A 16,278-nucleotide genomic window follows, 5' to 3' on the forward strand; every position below is an offset into this window, starting at 1 on the left:
TACTGGGCGCTCGCGCGCTCGTCGTTGCGCTTTCCTGAGCAAAGCAAACGTAACGCGCGCTGGAAAGCGAGGGATTGTGTGCTGCGGCCGATCGAGGCGAGCTACTTTATTTATTTGTTTATTTTTCCTCGCGCGAAGACGATACGCGCGTACGGAAGGAGGATTCCCGCCTCCGTAGTAGCGTTTGGCCTACTCCGGATAGCCGAAGCCAGACGATTCGAGCTAATTAAGCGACGTATAATTTTGGGCGCGCTGAAAAGTAGGCTGTCGTGATCGCACAGTTGGCGGACGCTAGCCGGGTAGGCAGGGTAGGCAACTTTCTTGGCTTGGAAGCGGACACTCGCCCGGGCAGCGAGCCTTACTGCTTTAGTACGCGCGGCGGCCGAATTGCGAAGCACGCCACGCAGTGGACAATGCGAGAGGAAGAAGCGGGATGAATAAGCGTCGTGTGACTCCTCTCGTCGAAGGACGCTGCCGGATCCCGCGCCTATCCTCCTCCGTCGTCGTGCCACTTTTCCTGATTACACGCACATGACACACGTTCACGCGCGCGCACACCCGCATACCCATTGCACGAGCACCTCTACATTTGTTAATGACTTGTTACTCTTTGATTTACAGCAAAGATGAAACATCTTTGGCCGTTGGTGGTATGGATACTACTATCCTCGTGTCCGGTGAGTAATGTCAACCTTCTCTAACTGTTTGACCTTCTTTGATGTTTGAACAAACTTTCTCGTGTTTTACGGAATTTTTGAGTCGACAGCGAGGTCGACAGGTTCCCCGCGGCTTTTAATATTCTTAATACTCTAAGAGCGAACGACGAGATGTTTTTACAAAAAGATTATAATCGTTACAATGATCTGCGGAGATTTGTAGGCTCTTTTAAATTGACGTCTATCTTTACAAAGATTGACTGTCGAGTGTTTGTCGATTACCGATTCGAAAAGTACCACGTTGAAAACGGGGGAACGGTAAGAAAGGGAAGCACGAAAGAAAAAAAAGAAGGCTGGGGCTCTGTCCAGCAATGACACGACGTTACGTGTGCTTATCGACAGGCCGAATCGCAGACGGGATTTGGCCGAGGACCGAGGCGAGAAGTGTTCTTCCTGAACCTCGAGGATGGCTACTTCGGTTGCCAGGTGAATGCCTCGAAGGACGTGCTGCAGTTGCTCCAACTGTCGAAGCTGTGCGACGATCACATAGACTGCTTCCAAGGTAGCGACGAGCATCGGGAGAGGCTCAAGTGCACCGGTACGTACATGTACACTACCTCATCACATATGTAATCCAGCTGTGCAATCTTCGGCGGAGCGTTTAATTAGAGCTGCGTATGTACGTGTGCCTCCTTCGGCGCGCGTATCTGCGCAATTGCAACGTGTGCGCCTACCAGCGAAGTCGCGACGAACAACCATTCCAACTGTTTTTCGCCTTTTTACCATGCTCGTGCCCTTGCACGCCTCTTTGTGCGCGAACTACCTATTGACAGACGCTCTCTCGCCGACGATAGACGCAGGCGGCTAACGAGTCGGGCACGCGAATGAGTGCACGCAATCTTGCCGTAAATACAAACATGCCAATTTCAAATAGCAATGTATTTACCTGGCAATTCTCTCTCTCTCTCTCTCTCTCTCTCTCGTTTTTCCCTTTTGTTAGTTTAGCAAAAAATTGAAATTGACAAGACTGCAAGAAAAGGTATTTAGGAGAAAGTCCTCTCATCTCCGGACGATCCGCGCTCGCTCGCGGCAAAAAAAAAATAAAAAAAAAAATAATAATAGTAATAGTAAACAAAAAGGAATTCCCCGCGCAACAATGGAATTCCGTCTGCAGCCAAGCGAATCTTCTGCTGCTTGTTCGAGTTGAGAAGCGCATTCGTCGCGATCATTAGGCGTTCATAAGCATAGGTACCTTCCTCTTTCTTTATAATTACGGAAAACGTGTTCTGTCATTAATGGTTCGCTAAGAATATTCGTTGGAAATAAAGTTGTTTACTGCAGTGGAGAGTGAGGGAAAGAGAGGGGGGAGGGGGAGCAATAAAGTCGAAACCGCGGACGCGCCGCGACGAGGCAATACCCCGGGGCGATATACGCGCGCGACAGATACTCGACGATCGCCTGTCTTCGGGCGCTCGCGGAGATGCCGGCAATCATCTCTCCACGCGAGGACGCTGGGGGACGCCGAACGACAGGTGGTGGCTGCGGTATTGCTACGGGGAACCGCTCGGGCCGTTACGCGCGGTCAACCTCGACGGCGTCTCTCGGCGCGAATTGTACAACGCGAAGTCCGACTGGTTGCAGACGACTGCGCGAAAGACGGCAGCACGTGCCAGAACGGAGTGTGCTTGGATGGAGTCTGCCACTGCAACGACGGCTTCGGCGGCTGCAACTGTCAGGTCCCCGACGAGAACGAATGCAAGTACCGGCCCTGTGATATTTTCGCCCACTGCACCAATACGCTGGGCAGCTTCCAATGTTCCTGCTACCCTGGCTATCGCGGCGACGGCTTCCACTGCGAAGGTAAACCACGGCGACCGAGGCGAGGCGTAGGACACGACCGCGGCTACTACACGCACGCGTGCGCTTCTCTCCGGCAGACATCGACGAGTGCGACGACCCCGTGCTCGCGGCGCGATGCGTGGAGAATGCCGAGTGCTGCAACTTGCCGGCCAACTTCCTGTGCAAGTGCAGGCCCGGCTTCAGCGGCGACGGCGAGGTCAGCTGCCAAGACATCGACGAGTGCGCCAGGCCTGACGCCTGCGGCTTGGGCGCGCTCTGCCTCAACAGCCCCGGCAACTACAGCTGCGCCTGCCCCGATGGCTTCACCGGCGACCCCCTCGATCACGTGAGTTGGCCCGCCGCCGCGCGGCGCTGCCCCGCGCTCATCCGCCCTTCTGCCCTCCGTTGCAGTGTGTCGACGTGAACGAGTGCAATTACGAGAGAGCCTGCGGACGAGGGGCTCTCTGCGTCAACTTGCCGGGCGGCCATAGGTGCGAGTGCCCCGAGGGCTTCGACGGCAGCCCCGAGCACGAGTGCCTCGACGTCAACGAGTGTCTTCGGAGTCCCTGCGGTCGTTCCGCTCTCTGCACCAACTTGCAGGGCACTTACAGGTGCAACTGTCCCGAGGGCATGGACGGCGATCCCATGACTGGCTGTAGAGGTCCGTTTGCTTTTCGCATCTTTTCTTTTTCATTCTTATTTACGATGTACATAAATCTGTATATACACACACGTGTTCACTAATATCGCGGCCGCCTTCGTCGCCGATTCGATGATAGCCGCGGTGACTTGCAATTTTCGTCCTTCTCGCTCACGGTTATTTCAGATAAGATGCGTCGATATAATGCTCTTACGTGGCTCTCCGTTGCTCGAGGACTGTCGAGCGCTTGATCGATGCGAGCTTACGCCACCGTTATTCTTACGTATACTCGAACAAACGTTAGCCCGGTGCTAATGCGAAATCGGTCACGTTTTTTCCTCGAAATCGGCGACGTAGTGTGCGATAATGCAATGCTAACTATACGCACAATAACGGCGACGACGACGAAAAGCTTTAACCGACAAATCAAACGAATCAACGAGAATAACGAACGCACCGCACGCAGATATAAACGAGTGCGAGAACAGTCCTTGCGGTGCGGACTCACAGTGCGTGAACACAGAGGGGAGCTTCAGGTGTGAATGCATGACGGGTTACCAGATGGACCCGGTGCACGGCTGCATCGATCTTAACGAGTGCTCACAGGCTAACACTTGCGCCACTAACGCCAAATGCATCAACATACCAGGATCGTTCAAATGCATCTGCCTGCAGGGCTTCGTCGGCCAAGGACTCACCAACTGTGAAAGTCAGTGTTGTCATTGCGTCGGCAGCGTAGCAAGCTAAATTACTAATCCTTTGCTCGAACACGCAGATGTTAACGAATGCGAGAAAAGTCCATGCGGCGAGAACGCCGAGTGCCTCGACGCTATCGGCAGCTTCGTCTGTAGCTGTAAGACTGATTACACCGGCGATCCCTACAAGGGCTGCACTGGTTAGCGTTTAATCATTTTAACTGTCTAACAATCGCCTCTGGCCGACTTGCCATTAACACCGTTCGTTCGCCGATTAACCGTAACGCGGTTGACGTTGCGCTAACACCTCGCGTCTTCCGCGGATGTTGTACGCCTTGCCTTTCTCTGCATCCAGATATCGACGAGTGCACTGCCTACGAGAACCCCTGCGGCTCCAACGCGATATGTAGAAACGCCGATCCTGGATTCTCGTGCGAGTGTCCGCCTGGTTACAGCGAAAATCCTAGTCCCAAAGTAGCTTGCGATCAGGTAAGTACGCGCCCAACGGGCAACCTAGCGATTGGCCAATCCCCCACCGCAGCGCGTCAATTTGTTCTCGAAGACGGACGTCACGACGCTGTGCAAGTCGAACTTTGACTGCGTCAACAATGCCGAGTGCATCGAGGGCCAGTGCTTCTGCAAGGAGGGCTTCAAGGCCGCCGGGGCAGTCTGCGAGGACCTGAACGAGTGCGCGGCGAGCCCCTGCGGACCGTCGTCCGTGTGCACCAACACCAAGGGCGGCTTCAAGTGCGAATGCGAGACTGGCTTCGTCGGCAGCCCGCCGCATCTGCCCTGCAAAGGTAACCGGCCGGCACACCCGGACGAACGCGCGCGCTCGCGACCCCCCAGTCCCGCACGCGTGGAATTGCTCGCGCAAAGTCAGCGCGTGCGAAACCAGCTTTCGTCCGCGTCGCGACATCTCGAATATCGACCTCCCGATCGAGCTTTCCCTGGACGACGCGCCCCGACGAAACGAGAAAACTACGAGAAAACCACGAGAAAACCATGAGAAAACCACAAAACACCCTCAGCGCCGTGCGACGAGGTGACGTGTAGCGAGCACGCCTACTGCAAGGCCGACGGCCACGAGGCTTATTGCATATGCGAGGACGGCTGGACGTACAACCCCAACGACATCGCAGCGGGATGCGTCGACATCAACGAGTGCGACCCGGTGGTCAACGGACCGTCCGGTCGCTGCGGCAAGAACGCCGTCTGTACAAATACTCCCGGAGGCTTTAGCTGCCAGTGCAGGTCGGGATACTCTGGCAACGCCTTCAAACAATGTTTAGGTAAGGATCGCGCGCAGCGAAGGGAGGACAGCTCTCTGGCAAACGAACGCTCGTTGCAGATGTAAACGAGTGCTCGAGGGCCGACTCGTGCGGACACGGCGCGACTTGTACGAACAACGAAGGTTCGTACACTTGCTCGTGTCCCGAAGACACGGTGCCCGATCCCGACCCCTACACCAAGTGCGTGGGCATCGTCACGTGCGACTCGGACAGCGACTGCCCGGGCAACGCGGTGTGCGACGCCCAGAAGCGCTGCTTGTGCCCCGAACCCAACGTCGGCAACGACTGCAGGCGTAAGTGACGAGCCGGCGGCCGGCCGGCGCCCGCCGCCAGCCGCCCGCCGCTCACCGAGACACTCGCCAATTGCAGATCCCTGCGAAGATCTGTCCTGCGGGCCGAACGCCCACTGCATGCTGCTGAACGACGCGGCGACCTGCCTGTGCAAGAGCGGCTTCACGGGCCGGCCGGGCGTGAAGGACGGCTGCCGCGACGTCGACGAGTGCGCGGTCGACCCCTGCCCGCCCGGGGCCGTGTGCAACAACGAGGCGGGCTCGTTCTCGTGCCAGTGCCCCAGCGGCATGATCGGCGACCCCCACGACGGCGGCTGCGAGCAGTCGAAGCTGCCGCACGAGTGCGGCCCGAGCACCCCCTGCCCCCAGGGCGAGCAGTGCGTCAAGGACGAGTTCGTCGGCAGCAGCGTCTGCATCTGTCAGCGGGGCTACACGAGGGACCCGGACTCCGGCAAGTGCCGCGACACGAACGAGTGCTTGGAGTCCAGGGACAAGCCCGCCTGCGGAGTCAACGCCATCTGCAAGAACCTGCCGGGCAGCTACGAGTGCCAGTGCCCGCCCGGCTTCAACGGCAACCCGTTCTCGCTGTGCGAAGGTACGCTCCCCGAGTCTTGGACGCCTCCCGACGCCTCCCGACGCCTCCCGACGCCTCCCGACGCCTCCCGACGCCTCACGCGGGGCCATTTTTTTCGCAGAGTGCAACAGCATCGAGTGCCAGTGCCAGCCGCCGTACAAGATCGTGGACGGCAAGTGCATTCTGGCCGACTGCTCCAAGGGGGAGAGGTGTCCCGCCGGCGCCGAGTGCATCAGGATCGCCGGCGGCGTCAGCTACTGCGCCTGCCCCAAGGGCTACAGCACCAGGCCCGACGGATCTTGCGAAGGTAGGTGCGCCGACGGCGCCGCGACCCGGCGAACGACTCGCTCAACGATCCGCGTTTTCGCCGAGCAGACGTGAACGAGTGCACGGAGGGACGTCAGGTGTGCGGCTACGGCGCCGAGTGCATCAACAAGCCCGGCTCGTACGAGTGCGCCTGTCCGCACGGCTACGGCGGCGACCCCTACAACGGGCTGTGCTCGGCGGCCCAGAAGAGGTGCCTCAGCGACAACGAGTGTCGACCGAACGAGAAGTGCGTCCAGCCGGGCGAGTGCATCTGCCAGCCGCCGTTCTACACCGACCCCTACGACGGCAACCTCTGCAAGAGTGCGTACGCCCCTGCCCCCCGCGCGAGCGCCCCCCTCTTAACGAGCGTCCGACCCGCGCCCGCAGATCCGTGCGACCGGTTCCCCTGCGGACTGAACGCCAAGTGCACGCCCAGCGACCCGCCCAGGTGCATGTGCCAGGCCGGCTACGAGGGCGACCCCGAGTACGGCTGCCTGGACGTGAACGAGTGCGCCGACAACCCGTGCGCGCGCGGCGCCTACTGCCTGAACACCAAGGGCGGCCACGAGTGCGAGTGCCCGCGCGGCAGCTCGGGCGACCCCTACGGGCTCGGCTGCAGCGGCGGCCCGCAGGCCAAGCAGGAGTGCTCCTCCAACGACGACTGCGAGCACTGGCTGGCGTGCGTGCAGGGCAGCTGCGTGAACCCGTGCGACAACGTGCCCTGCGGCCCGAACGCCTACTGCGAGCCGGACAAGCACGCCGCCTGGTGTCGCTGCGTCATCGGCTACGCCGAGGGCACCAACAACGAGTGCGTCTCCGGTGAGTGCGATCGACTCTTCTCTCCCTCTTCCCTTTCCTGGCCCGCTTGCCGGCCGCGTCGCTCGTCGCGCTCGCGCCACTCAATCCCGCCCGTGCGGCTTGTGTTCGCAGAGTGCGAGGGCTTCGCTTGCGGCGCCGGGGCGCAGTGCATCATCAGCTACGACGGTCCCACCTGCAAGTGCATCGAGGGCTTCACGGGCAATCCGTTCCCGGGCGGCCAGTGCGCGCCGGACGTGTGCTCGCCGGAGGTGCCGTGCGCCGAGCCCAGCATCTGCATCGGCGGCCGCTGCAAGAGGCGCTGCGAGGGCGTCGTCTGCGGCATCGGCGCCATGTGCGACCCGCTCGCCAACAAATGCGTCTGCAACCCGTACTTCGTCGGCAACCCCGACTTCCTCTGCATGCCGCGTGAGTATACGGTCGCAGCCGCGACGGGCCCGGCAGCCCGCGACTCGACGCGGCGGCTAACACGGCGCTTAACGTGTCCAGCGATCCAACCACCCAAGTGCGAACCCGCATGCGGCAGCAACGCCCACTGCGAGTACGGGCCTGCCGAGTCCAAGTGCGCGTGCAACGCCGGCACGAGCGGTAACCCTTACCTTGGTTGCGGTGCCCAACCCAAGTCCGACTGCTCGGACGTGAGCTGCGGCGTCGGCGCCCACTGTAACGTCGGTCCCAACGGCGCCGAATGCCTTTGCCCAGCAGGTTATGCCGGCAATCCCTTCATTCAGTGTTACGGCAAGTATACTAATACCAGCTTCTCGTCGACTAGTTGCTTCTTATCGAGCGCTGCTTAACCGCGGACGCTTCCCGCTGTCTGGCGGCGTCCATAATTTGCTAACGCTATAACAACAAGAAACAACAAATCCACGCGGGGACGCCATTGCGCGGGATTCCTTGCGAATCGTACGATTGCGACGCGATGTGGCGATTAGGGGGTCAGGGAGCCTTGGATACACCTTGCGATTGTGCGTTTGCCGTGGTTTTCTTCTGCTGCCGTATATAGTGTATAGCATAGGCATATTCACGAGACCACGGTTATTTACGGACGCTGCAAAGTTTTGCGCGATTTTAGATTGTAAGATTAACCAGCTTCATAACATACACACGCACGACAAACGAGTGGCGAAACTCTGCTGCGCTGTAAATAATTGATGATCGGGGGAAACTGCAACGAACCCATAGTCCCAAGTGGAATATTTGTGCGTACTAACCCAACCCTCTAACGCTGTGTCGGTCGTAAGAAAAGTAATAGTTCGTTGAATCCCGGGTGTTGGCCTTCGCGAACGAGCGTCAAGACGACTCGACTAATCGCAAGTTCTTTTTCCAATTCGCCCCGACACAACAACCTATAGATATTAACGAGTGTAACGGAAACGCATGCGGCAACAATGCAGTGTGCATTAACACGATCGGCAGCTACGACTGTCGCTGCAAAGACGGTTACTTCGGCAATCCATTCGCGAGCTGTCAGCTCGTGGAGACCGGCGCCTGTCAAGAGCCAGCATCGTGCGCCTGCGGTCCCGAACTCGCCTGTCCCTTGGATTACAGCTGCGTCGCCGGTAGATGCGTCGACAAGTGCAGCGACGTCAAGTGCGGCCCGCGCTCCGTGTGTCAGGACGGCGCCTGTGTGTGCCCGCCGGGCTACTCCGGTAACCCTAACGATCCGCGGCGCGGCTGCCAACCGCACGGCCACTGCTCCAACGATCTCGACTGCGAGCCACAGCAGATTTGCTTCCAACTGGGCAAGGGCACGCGCAAGTGCGTCGACGGCTGCAGCAAGCTGCAGTGCGGACCGAACGCGTTCTGCGTCACCGAGAACCACGTGTCCTCCTGCCTCTGCGTCGACGGCTACTCCGGCAACCCGACTAATCTCGCCGAGGGCTGCCAGCCGGGCAAATCCGTGCTCGAGATCGCTTGCCACGACCACCAAGACTGCGATCGAGGCTCGTTCTGCCTGCTCGGCATGAACGGACTGCGAGAGTGCGTCGATCCCTGCGCCAGCGTGGCCTGCGGTGCTCACCAGAGGTGCGAAGCCGACCCGCACGGTCGAGCGGCCTGCAAGTGCCAGGACAATTACGAGTGGAATCCCATCAGCTCCACTTGCGAGAAGCCCTCGGTGCCCGACTGCATTTCCAACTCCGACTGCCTGTCCACTGCCGTTTGCATGCCCGACGCCTTGGGCGTGCTCAAGTGCGTCCCCATCTGCCAGACCTTCACCTGCACCGCCAACTCGCAGTGCGTCGCCTCGAACCATCAGGCGCGATGCGAGTGTCTCGCTGGCTTCAGCGGCAACCCCAACGACCGCTACGGCTGCCAGAGCGCTCGCAAAGACCAGTGCGTCAGCGACACCGATTGTCCCGAGCACGAGACTTGCAGATCCGCCAGCGACGGCACACTGTCTTGCCAGCCGGTCTGCAACTTCGTCAGCTGCGGGCCCAACGCGCTGTGCGTGGTGCGCAACCACGTGGCCAACTGCGAGTGTCCGCCTGGCTTGTACGCTGGCGATCCCAATGACCCGGCGAGGGGCTGCCAAACTGTGCCCTGCGTCTACAACATCGACTGTCCGCCGACGCAGCTGTGCAACCTGCAGAAGCACCAGTGCCACGACGCCTGCGACAAGAACGCCTGCGGCTTGAACGCCGTGTGCATCGCCGACGATCACAAGGCCATCTGCCAGTGCCCACCGGGCTACAAGCCGAATCCTCTGGCCGACATTGAATGCTCGCCCCTCGAGATCTGTCAGCCCAATCCTTGCCACCCGACTGCCGTTTGCATCGCCGGTGCGTCTAACACACCGATCTGTCAGTGCCCGGCCAGTCACGTGGGCGATCCTTATGCTGGTGGCAAGGGCTGCCAGCTGGAAGGTCACTGCACCAGTAATCGGGATTGCCCTGTGCACTCCATATGTCGAAATAGAATGTGCATTAATCCATGTGAGAGTGCTTGCGGTCGTAATGCCGTGTGCGAAATCGTCAGTGGAGAGCCGCAATGCAAGTGTTTGCACAGATTCGTACCCTCGAGTAAGGGCGCGCAAGATGGTTGTGTGAGATCTACGAGTCAGTGTTCTCAAGATTCTGATTGCGATGAAAGTGTTTGTCTAGATGGACAGTGTCGAGGTAAGTGATATTTCATCGTTGTTTTTAGATTGTATGAGAAGTTAAGGTGATGTACGATATCTTACAGCGCGTTATGTGTCGAATATTTCTCTTCGTCGCTGCGAACTATTAATCATTTGTCCATTCCACTTAATATAAATAATTCTTTGCAGTTGTTTTTCAAAACGAAAACTTCATGCTTTCGTACAATTTAATAAATCAAAACTAATATTAAATCATTAATCAATGTTGTTTTGCTCGTATAAACTTCGACTTAAATTGTTATACAGTCTAATTACAACGTATGTAACATCGAAATCTATCATTTTGTTACTCAAATCATCCATGAAAAAGAGAGTATCGTGAAAATTTGTGATTAATTGAGTGAATTAAATTTGCAAGCATTAACAAAATAATAGAAGTTTCCATTGTTATTGACACTTTATCTTGTAAGTCCCTCTTTTAACGATATTAAAAATGATAACCAAGCGTATAATTTTAGCTGTATGTCGGTCATCTAACGACTGTTCTGACGGTGAAAAGTGTATAAACAAAAAATGTGTGATACCTTGTACAAATCATAATCAATGTCAGAATAACGAAGCTTGTACAAACAGTATCTGTATGATTGGATGCCGTAGCAGTAGAGACTGCGGTTCATCCCTGTCCTGCATCAATAACAAATGCAAAGGTACGGTACAGTCGAAATTGACGAGCTTTCACGTGGTCGTGCGCTTTTCTGCAGCCTACGTATAATATGCAAATTGAATATTTCAGATCCGTGCAAAGCCGAAAACGTGTGCGGCCCAAACGCTCTGTGCAGCTGCATCGATCACACGACGACATGCTCGTGCCCGATGGGCTTCCAGGGCAACCCAACTGCCCAGCAAGGCTGCGTCCGAGTGCCCAGTTCGTGCAGAATACCGCAAGACTGTCCCAGTCAGCACGCTTGCGTAAACGGACAATGCCAATGTCAGTGCAAAGAGCACAACAACTGCGCGCAAGGCGAGCGCTGTAACAATGGGATTTGTGTCAAAGTTTGTTACGGAGACAGTAATTGCTTGCCCGGCGAGCTTTGCATTGACGGCAGTTGCGAAACTGGCTGCAACTCGGACGGCGGCTGCAATACCGACGAAGTATGCATCAACAATAAGTGCAGGTAGGTCGAATCGATTATCGTACAAACAGACGTACGAATGTTATCGCTGGGCCGAGCTCTCAACGTGTCTTATCGCGTATGTCGCAGATGCGCGCACGGATTCATTGCCGGACCGGAAAAATGTATCGACATTGACGAGTGCGAGGACAGCCCGTGCCATCCGTCAGCCAAGTGCGTCAACTTGCACGGCAGTTATAGATGTATTTGCCCAGAGGGCACCGCCGGTGATCCAGTGAGCACTGGTTGCACCACACCGGACCAGTGTAACGTCGACCAGGACTGCCCAGAGTCTCAAGCTTGTATCAAACATAGCTGCACCGATCCTTGCTCGTTTGCCGACTGCGGAGCAAATGCCGTTTGCTCGGTGATCGATCACGCGGCAGCGTGTCAATGTCAACCTGGCTACATCGGAGACGCATCTGGATGTTTCAAAGTCGAATGCTTGACCAATACCGATTGTCCTAGCGACAAGTACTGCAACCTCGACACCAGCAAATGTGCAAGTGAGCGTCTTTCTGAATTGTCGCTGATTTTTTCGCTTTCAACATACTGCGGAATATTAACGATTATAAACGACTTTCTTCTAGGTCCGTGTAATCAATTGAATTGTGGCTATGGAAATTGCGTTGCGACAGATCACGTAGGGGTATGCAAATGTCACGACGGTTTCCATCTCGTTGGCGATTCATGCGTAGACGTCAATGAATGTTTACAGAAACCGTGTCACGCTACTGCATTGTAAGTCATTCACTACTACACGTCTAGAATCGCTTCTCAACGACAACTCCCTCGTTGCTCGGCACAATGACAACTAACCGTCGTTCAATTATACTTCCAGGTGCCAGAACAACGACGGATCTTTCGTTTGCACGTGCCCTCGCGGCCTCGTCGGTGACCCCTATAAATTTGGCTGCAAACAGCCGGGCGATTGCTTCACCGACTACGACTGTCCAAATACTGCCGCTTGCATCGACAACACCTGCCGCGATCCGTGCACCATCGCCGGCACATGCGGTCGCAACGCCGAATGCCAAATGCACAATCACGCGCCGGTCTGCAAGTGTCCCGGTCAAACCAGTGGCGATCCACGGATCGAGTGCGTGCAATACGAATGCAACCATCACAGCGAGTGCGAGTCCTCGAGAGCTTGCTACGATCACAAGTGCGTCGACCCGTGTTCCGTGCAAAATGCGTGCGGGACCGGCGCCGACTGCTCGCCCCTCAATCACAGCTACGTGTGCACGTGCCAGCCTGGCGGCACTGGCGATCCTAATCTCGGATGCACGCCAGTCCAGTACTGCAAGGCCGACATTCAGTGCCCGATCGGCTCCTCTTGCAACGGCGGCATTTGCACGGCCCTGTGCGCGAGCACGAGGGATTGCATCGGGGAGCAGATGTGCATCAAGGGTCTGTGCCAGCCAACTTGCCGGCACAACTCCAGCTGCCCCGAGTACCAGTTCTGCTTGAACAACATATGCGTGCAGGAACACCGCTGTCTATCCGACAACGATTGCGAGCTGGACGAGAAGTGCATCAACAACAACGTTGGCCAGTCCGAGTGCCAGAAAGCTTGCGACGTGGTGCAGTGCGGACGTAACGCCGAATGCAGAGTCGACAGTCACGAGGCGCACTGCAGCTGCAAATCTGGCTACTTCGGCGATCCCAGGAACGATAAGATCGGCTGTCAGCAGATGGAGTGTACTTCGCACGACGACTGCTCCGAGGAGCAGATATGCGACATGCACAGATGCAGAATCGCCTGTTTGGCGTACAATCCTTGCGGGCACTACGCGATCTGCTCGGCGCGACGGCACAAGCAGATCTGCACGTGTCAGCCGGGTTACACGGGCGAAGCCACGGTCGGCTGTCGACTGATAGACCACTGCGCCGCTGACGAGCCTTGCGCGCCAGGCGCCATTTGCGAGAACTCGAGGGGATCGTACAAGTGCCACTGTCAAGCTGGAACCGTCGGAGATCCGTACAACAGCGGCTGCCAGACTCCTGGCGAATGCGCCGACGACCACGACTGTCCACTTTCAGCTATCTGCGTCAACGAGAATGGCCTCCCGAAGTGTTTCGACGCCTGCGCGACGATGAAATGTGGACCCAACGCCGAATGCGTGGCCAAGAACCATCTGGGACTGTGCCAGTGCCACTCGGACTACGACGGGGACGCGCACGACTTGATCGTCGGCTGCAGACCCAAGCCGAAGCACTGCAAATCGTCCGCCGAGTGCGTCGGAAACTGTTACGAAAACGTGTGCAGACCACCTTGCACTTCCAACGACGAGTGCAATTTGTCCGACGTTTGCTCGAACGGCGAATGCTTGGATCCGTGCAAGCACAAGGGAGCTTGCGGAATCAACGCGCACTGCGCCGTGAAAAGCCACATAAAGCAGTGTAGCTGCCCGCCGAACTTCACCGGCAATTCCGAGTTCGAATGCGTTAGATTGCCAGTGATATGCGACAGTACCAGCGACTGCGAGGAGGGTGGCACGTGCCGCAATCACATCTGCGTGCCGACGTGTGCGAGCGACACCGACTGCGCTTTCAACGAGAAGTGCACGCAAGCTCATTGCCGACTTACCTGCAAGGTACACAACGACTGTTTTCTCGGCGACATCTGCCTCGACAACGTCTGCTCGCCTGGATGCGTCAGTGACGAGGACTGCAAAGCCAGCGAGGCCTGCCTCTCGAACAAGTGCGTGAATCCGTGCGAGGTAACGCCTTGCGGACCAAACGCCAAGTGTACGGTCATCAATCGGCGAGCCACCTGCTCCTGCGCGTCAGGCTTCATACCGAACCCAACGGCCAAGGTGGCTTGCTCGAGGACCCCGGGCCCGAGTTGCCTCGTCAACAGAGATTGCTCACCCGGCACCGCCTGCATCGCCGGCTTCTGTCGACCGGTTTGCTCGTCCAGCTCCAACTGCCTGAGCAACGAACGCTGCGAGTCGGGCGTTTGCAAGGCTCTCTGCAGAATCGACGAGGACTGCCGTAGCGGCGAGATTTGCGAAGGACTGATCTGCACGAGTGGCTGTCGGTCCGACATAGAGTGCCAGGATAACTTTGGCTGCTACAATAATCAGTGCACCGACTTGTGCTCTCTGCCGAACGCTTGTGGAACGAACGCCGAGTGCATTGTGGCGAACCATCATAAGCAGTGCAGCTGTCCGACTTGGTTGGTCGGCGATCCGCTGTACGCTTGCAAGCAATCATTCTTGCCGTGCTCAGCCGACTCCGAATGCATTCCTGGTCAGTCGTGCTACGGCAAGTCTTGTTACACGACGTGTCGTAGCGACGCTAACTGTCTGAATAACGAGCGTTGCGACGGTGGCCTTTGTAAAACGATTTGCAACAGCGACACCGAGTGCTCGGCCAATCAGATTTGTCAAAACAGATTGTGCGACATTGGCTGTCGCAATGATCACTCTTGCCCGGACCGCGAGACTTGCATCGACAACAAATGTAGAGGTGCGTGCAACCGTCCTGTCGCACTGAGTTTCGCACTTCGCAGGCACACAATTAACCTATAAATACTTTTTTTAGATCCGTGCGAAGGCGGCAAAAATTGTGGCGAATGTGCCACCTGCCGAGTAATTAATCACGCCGCGCAATGCAGTTGTCCAGCTAATTACTACGGCAATGCCGTTTTCAGCTGCACCAAAACACTTATACCGTGCGATGGATCGTGCGACTGCGACGAGACTGGCTTCTGTGTCAACAGCTGCCAAACGCAGGCTCATTGCTCTTGCGGCGAATCTTGCCACGAAGGAAAATGCCGTGTCAAGTGCGATATCAACAATGAATGTCCCAAGGTAAAACAAAACAGCTCCGCGCCTCTTTAGCTCCAAATAGTTTTCTCAATTTTACGAATGTTTAGATTGACGGTAAAACCTTATCATTTTAGGGTTACACGTGTGACGGAGGACTGTGTTTGGTTGGTTGTCGCAGCCACTCCGATTGCCCTGTGGCATTGTCATGCACGAACGGTCAATGCGTTGATCCATGCTTGTCCGCTCGATCGCCTTGCGGTATCAATGCGCTGTGCAGAATATCAAACCACAGAGCAGTTTGTCTTTGCCCAGATGGGTTCCAAGGCGAACCGAGCAAAGAGTGTTACCAGCTCGAATGTCATCACGATGACGATTGCGAACCGAATAAACAATGTAGCGAATCCGGCGTTTGCACCAATCCCTGTCTGCAACACGGCGTTTGTGGCTTCAATGCCCAATGTCGCATTGTCAATCGCAAGGCTCAATGTTCGTGTCCTCCGGGTCACTTCGGCAATCCCAAAGTTAACTGCAAGAAAGGTATGTAGCGTTCCGAGGTAAGTGATTCAAGTCTTCGAAGCCTCAATGTTACGAAGATTGTTTGCAATTTAGGTGGAGATGATTGCTTGAGGAGGCCATGCGGTGTAAACGCTAAGTGCCGAGAAACTACTAATGGCTTTGAATGTATCTGTGATTCTGGATGTAATGGAGATGGTTATCAAGGATGTGCTTGCGATATTTGCAAAGACGTGCAATGCGGGTTGAATGCCGCTTGTCGTATTTATCAAAATCAACCTCAGTGTTACTGTCCGACAGATTATCCAAGTGGAGATCCGCATCATGCCTGTAAGAAAAAAAAACGATATTTTCATTTCAATATTGTATTCACCGTGTTCACCGAAATTTCGGTATGTTCATGTTGCCACCGAGTGTAATGTTGCTTTATACAAAACATTCCTAGGTAAAGCAGATGACAAATCTGACGATTGTCGAACAGTTGGTTGCGGTAAAAATGCAGAATGCATACGCGACGGCTTGTTATTCGTGTGCAGATGTCCTCCGGGTACAACCGGTTCAGCGGACATTGAATGCACAAAAGGTAAGTCATGAGGTTCTATTAATGCGCTCTACAATTCTTCTTTA

General features: G+C 56.2%; 1 protein-coding gene across 1 annotated transcript in view; it reads left to right on the top strand.

The window, feature by feature from the left end:
* The window catches only part of LOC131669460 (uncharacterized), a 78,499-nt gene that overhangs the window by 6,368 nt on the left and 55,853 nt on the right, over positions 1–16,278 (top strand). Inside the window, exons 2-28 of the mRNA XM_058944335.1 lie at positions 622–677; positions 1,059–1,254; positions 2,298–2,516; positions 2,594–2,841; positions 2,907–3,156; positions 3,602–3,844; positions 3,911–4,030; positions 4,186–4,319; positions 4,393–4,630; positions 4,862–5,122; positions 5,182–5,415; positions 5,492–6,007; positions 6,108–6,293; positions 6,362–6,613; positions 6,680–7,111; positions 7,223–7,516; positions 7,598–7,846; positions 8,464–10,227; positions 10,709–10,897; positions 10,984–11,365; positions 11,453–11,868; positions 11,953–12,103; positions 12,204–14,836; positions 14,912–15,180; positions 15,273–15,675; positions 15,748–15,981; positions 16,097–16,234. Coding sequence (XP_058800318.1) covers positions 622–677; positions 1,059–1,254; positions 2,298–2,516; positions 2,594–2,841; positions 2,907–3,156; positions 3,602–3,844; positions 3,911–4,030; positions 4,186–4,319; positions 4,393–4,630; positions 4,862–5,122; positions 5,182–5,415; positions 5,492–6,007; positions 6,108–6,293; positions 6,362–6,613; positions 6,680–7,111; positions 7,223–7,516; positions 7,598–7,846; positions 8,464–10,227; positions 10,709–10,897; positions 10,984–11,365; positions 11,453–11,868; positions 11,953–12,103; positions 12,204–14,836; positions 14,912–15,180; positions 15,273–15,675; positions 15,748–15,981; positions 16,097–16,234 — 10,707 coding nt within the window. The remainder of the gene's footprint in view (positions 1–621; positions 678–1,058; positions 1,255–2,297; positions 2,517–2,593; positions 2,842–2,906; positions 3,157–3,601; positions 3,845–3,910; positions 4,031–4,185; positions 4,320–4,392; positions 4,631–4,861; positions 5,123–5,181; positions 5,416–5,491; positions 6,008–6,107; positions 6,294–6,361; positions 6,614–6,679; positions 7,112–7,222; positions 7,517–7,597; positions 7,847–8,463; positions 10,228–10,708; positions 10,898–10,983; positions 11,366–11,452; positions 11,869–11,952; positions 12,104–12,203; positions 14,837–14,911; positions 15,181–15,272; positions 15,676–15,747; positions 15,982–16,096; positions 16,235–16,278) is intronic.

The sequence above is a fragment of the Phymastichus coffea genome, unplaced genomic scaffold (genome assembly GCF_024137745.1).
Source record: "Phymastichus coffea isolate CEN01 unplaced genomic scaffold, Cenicafe_Pcof_1.1 PCOF00093, whole genome shotgun sequence".
Classification (NCBI taxonomy): Eukaryota; Metazoa; Arthropoda; class Insecta; order Hymenoptera; family Eulophidae; genus Phymastichus; species Phymastichus coffea.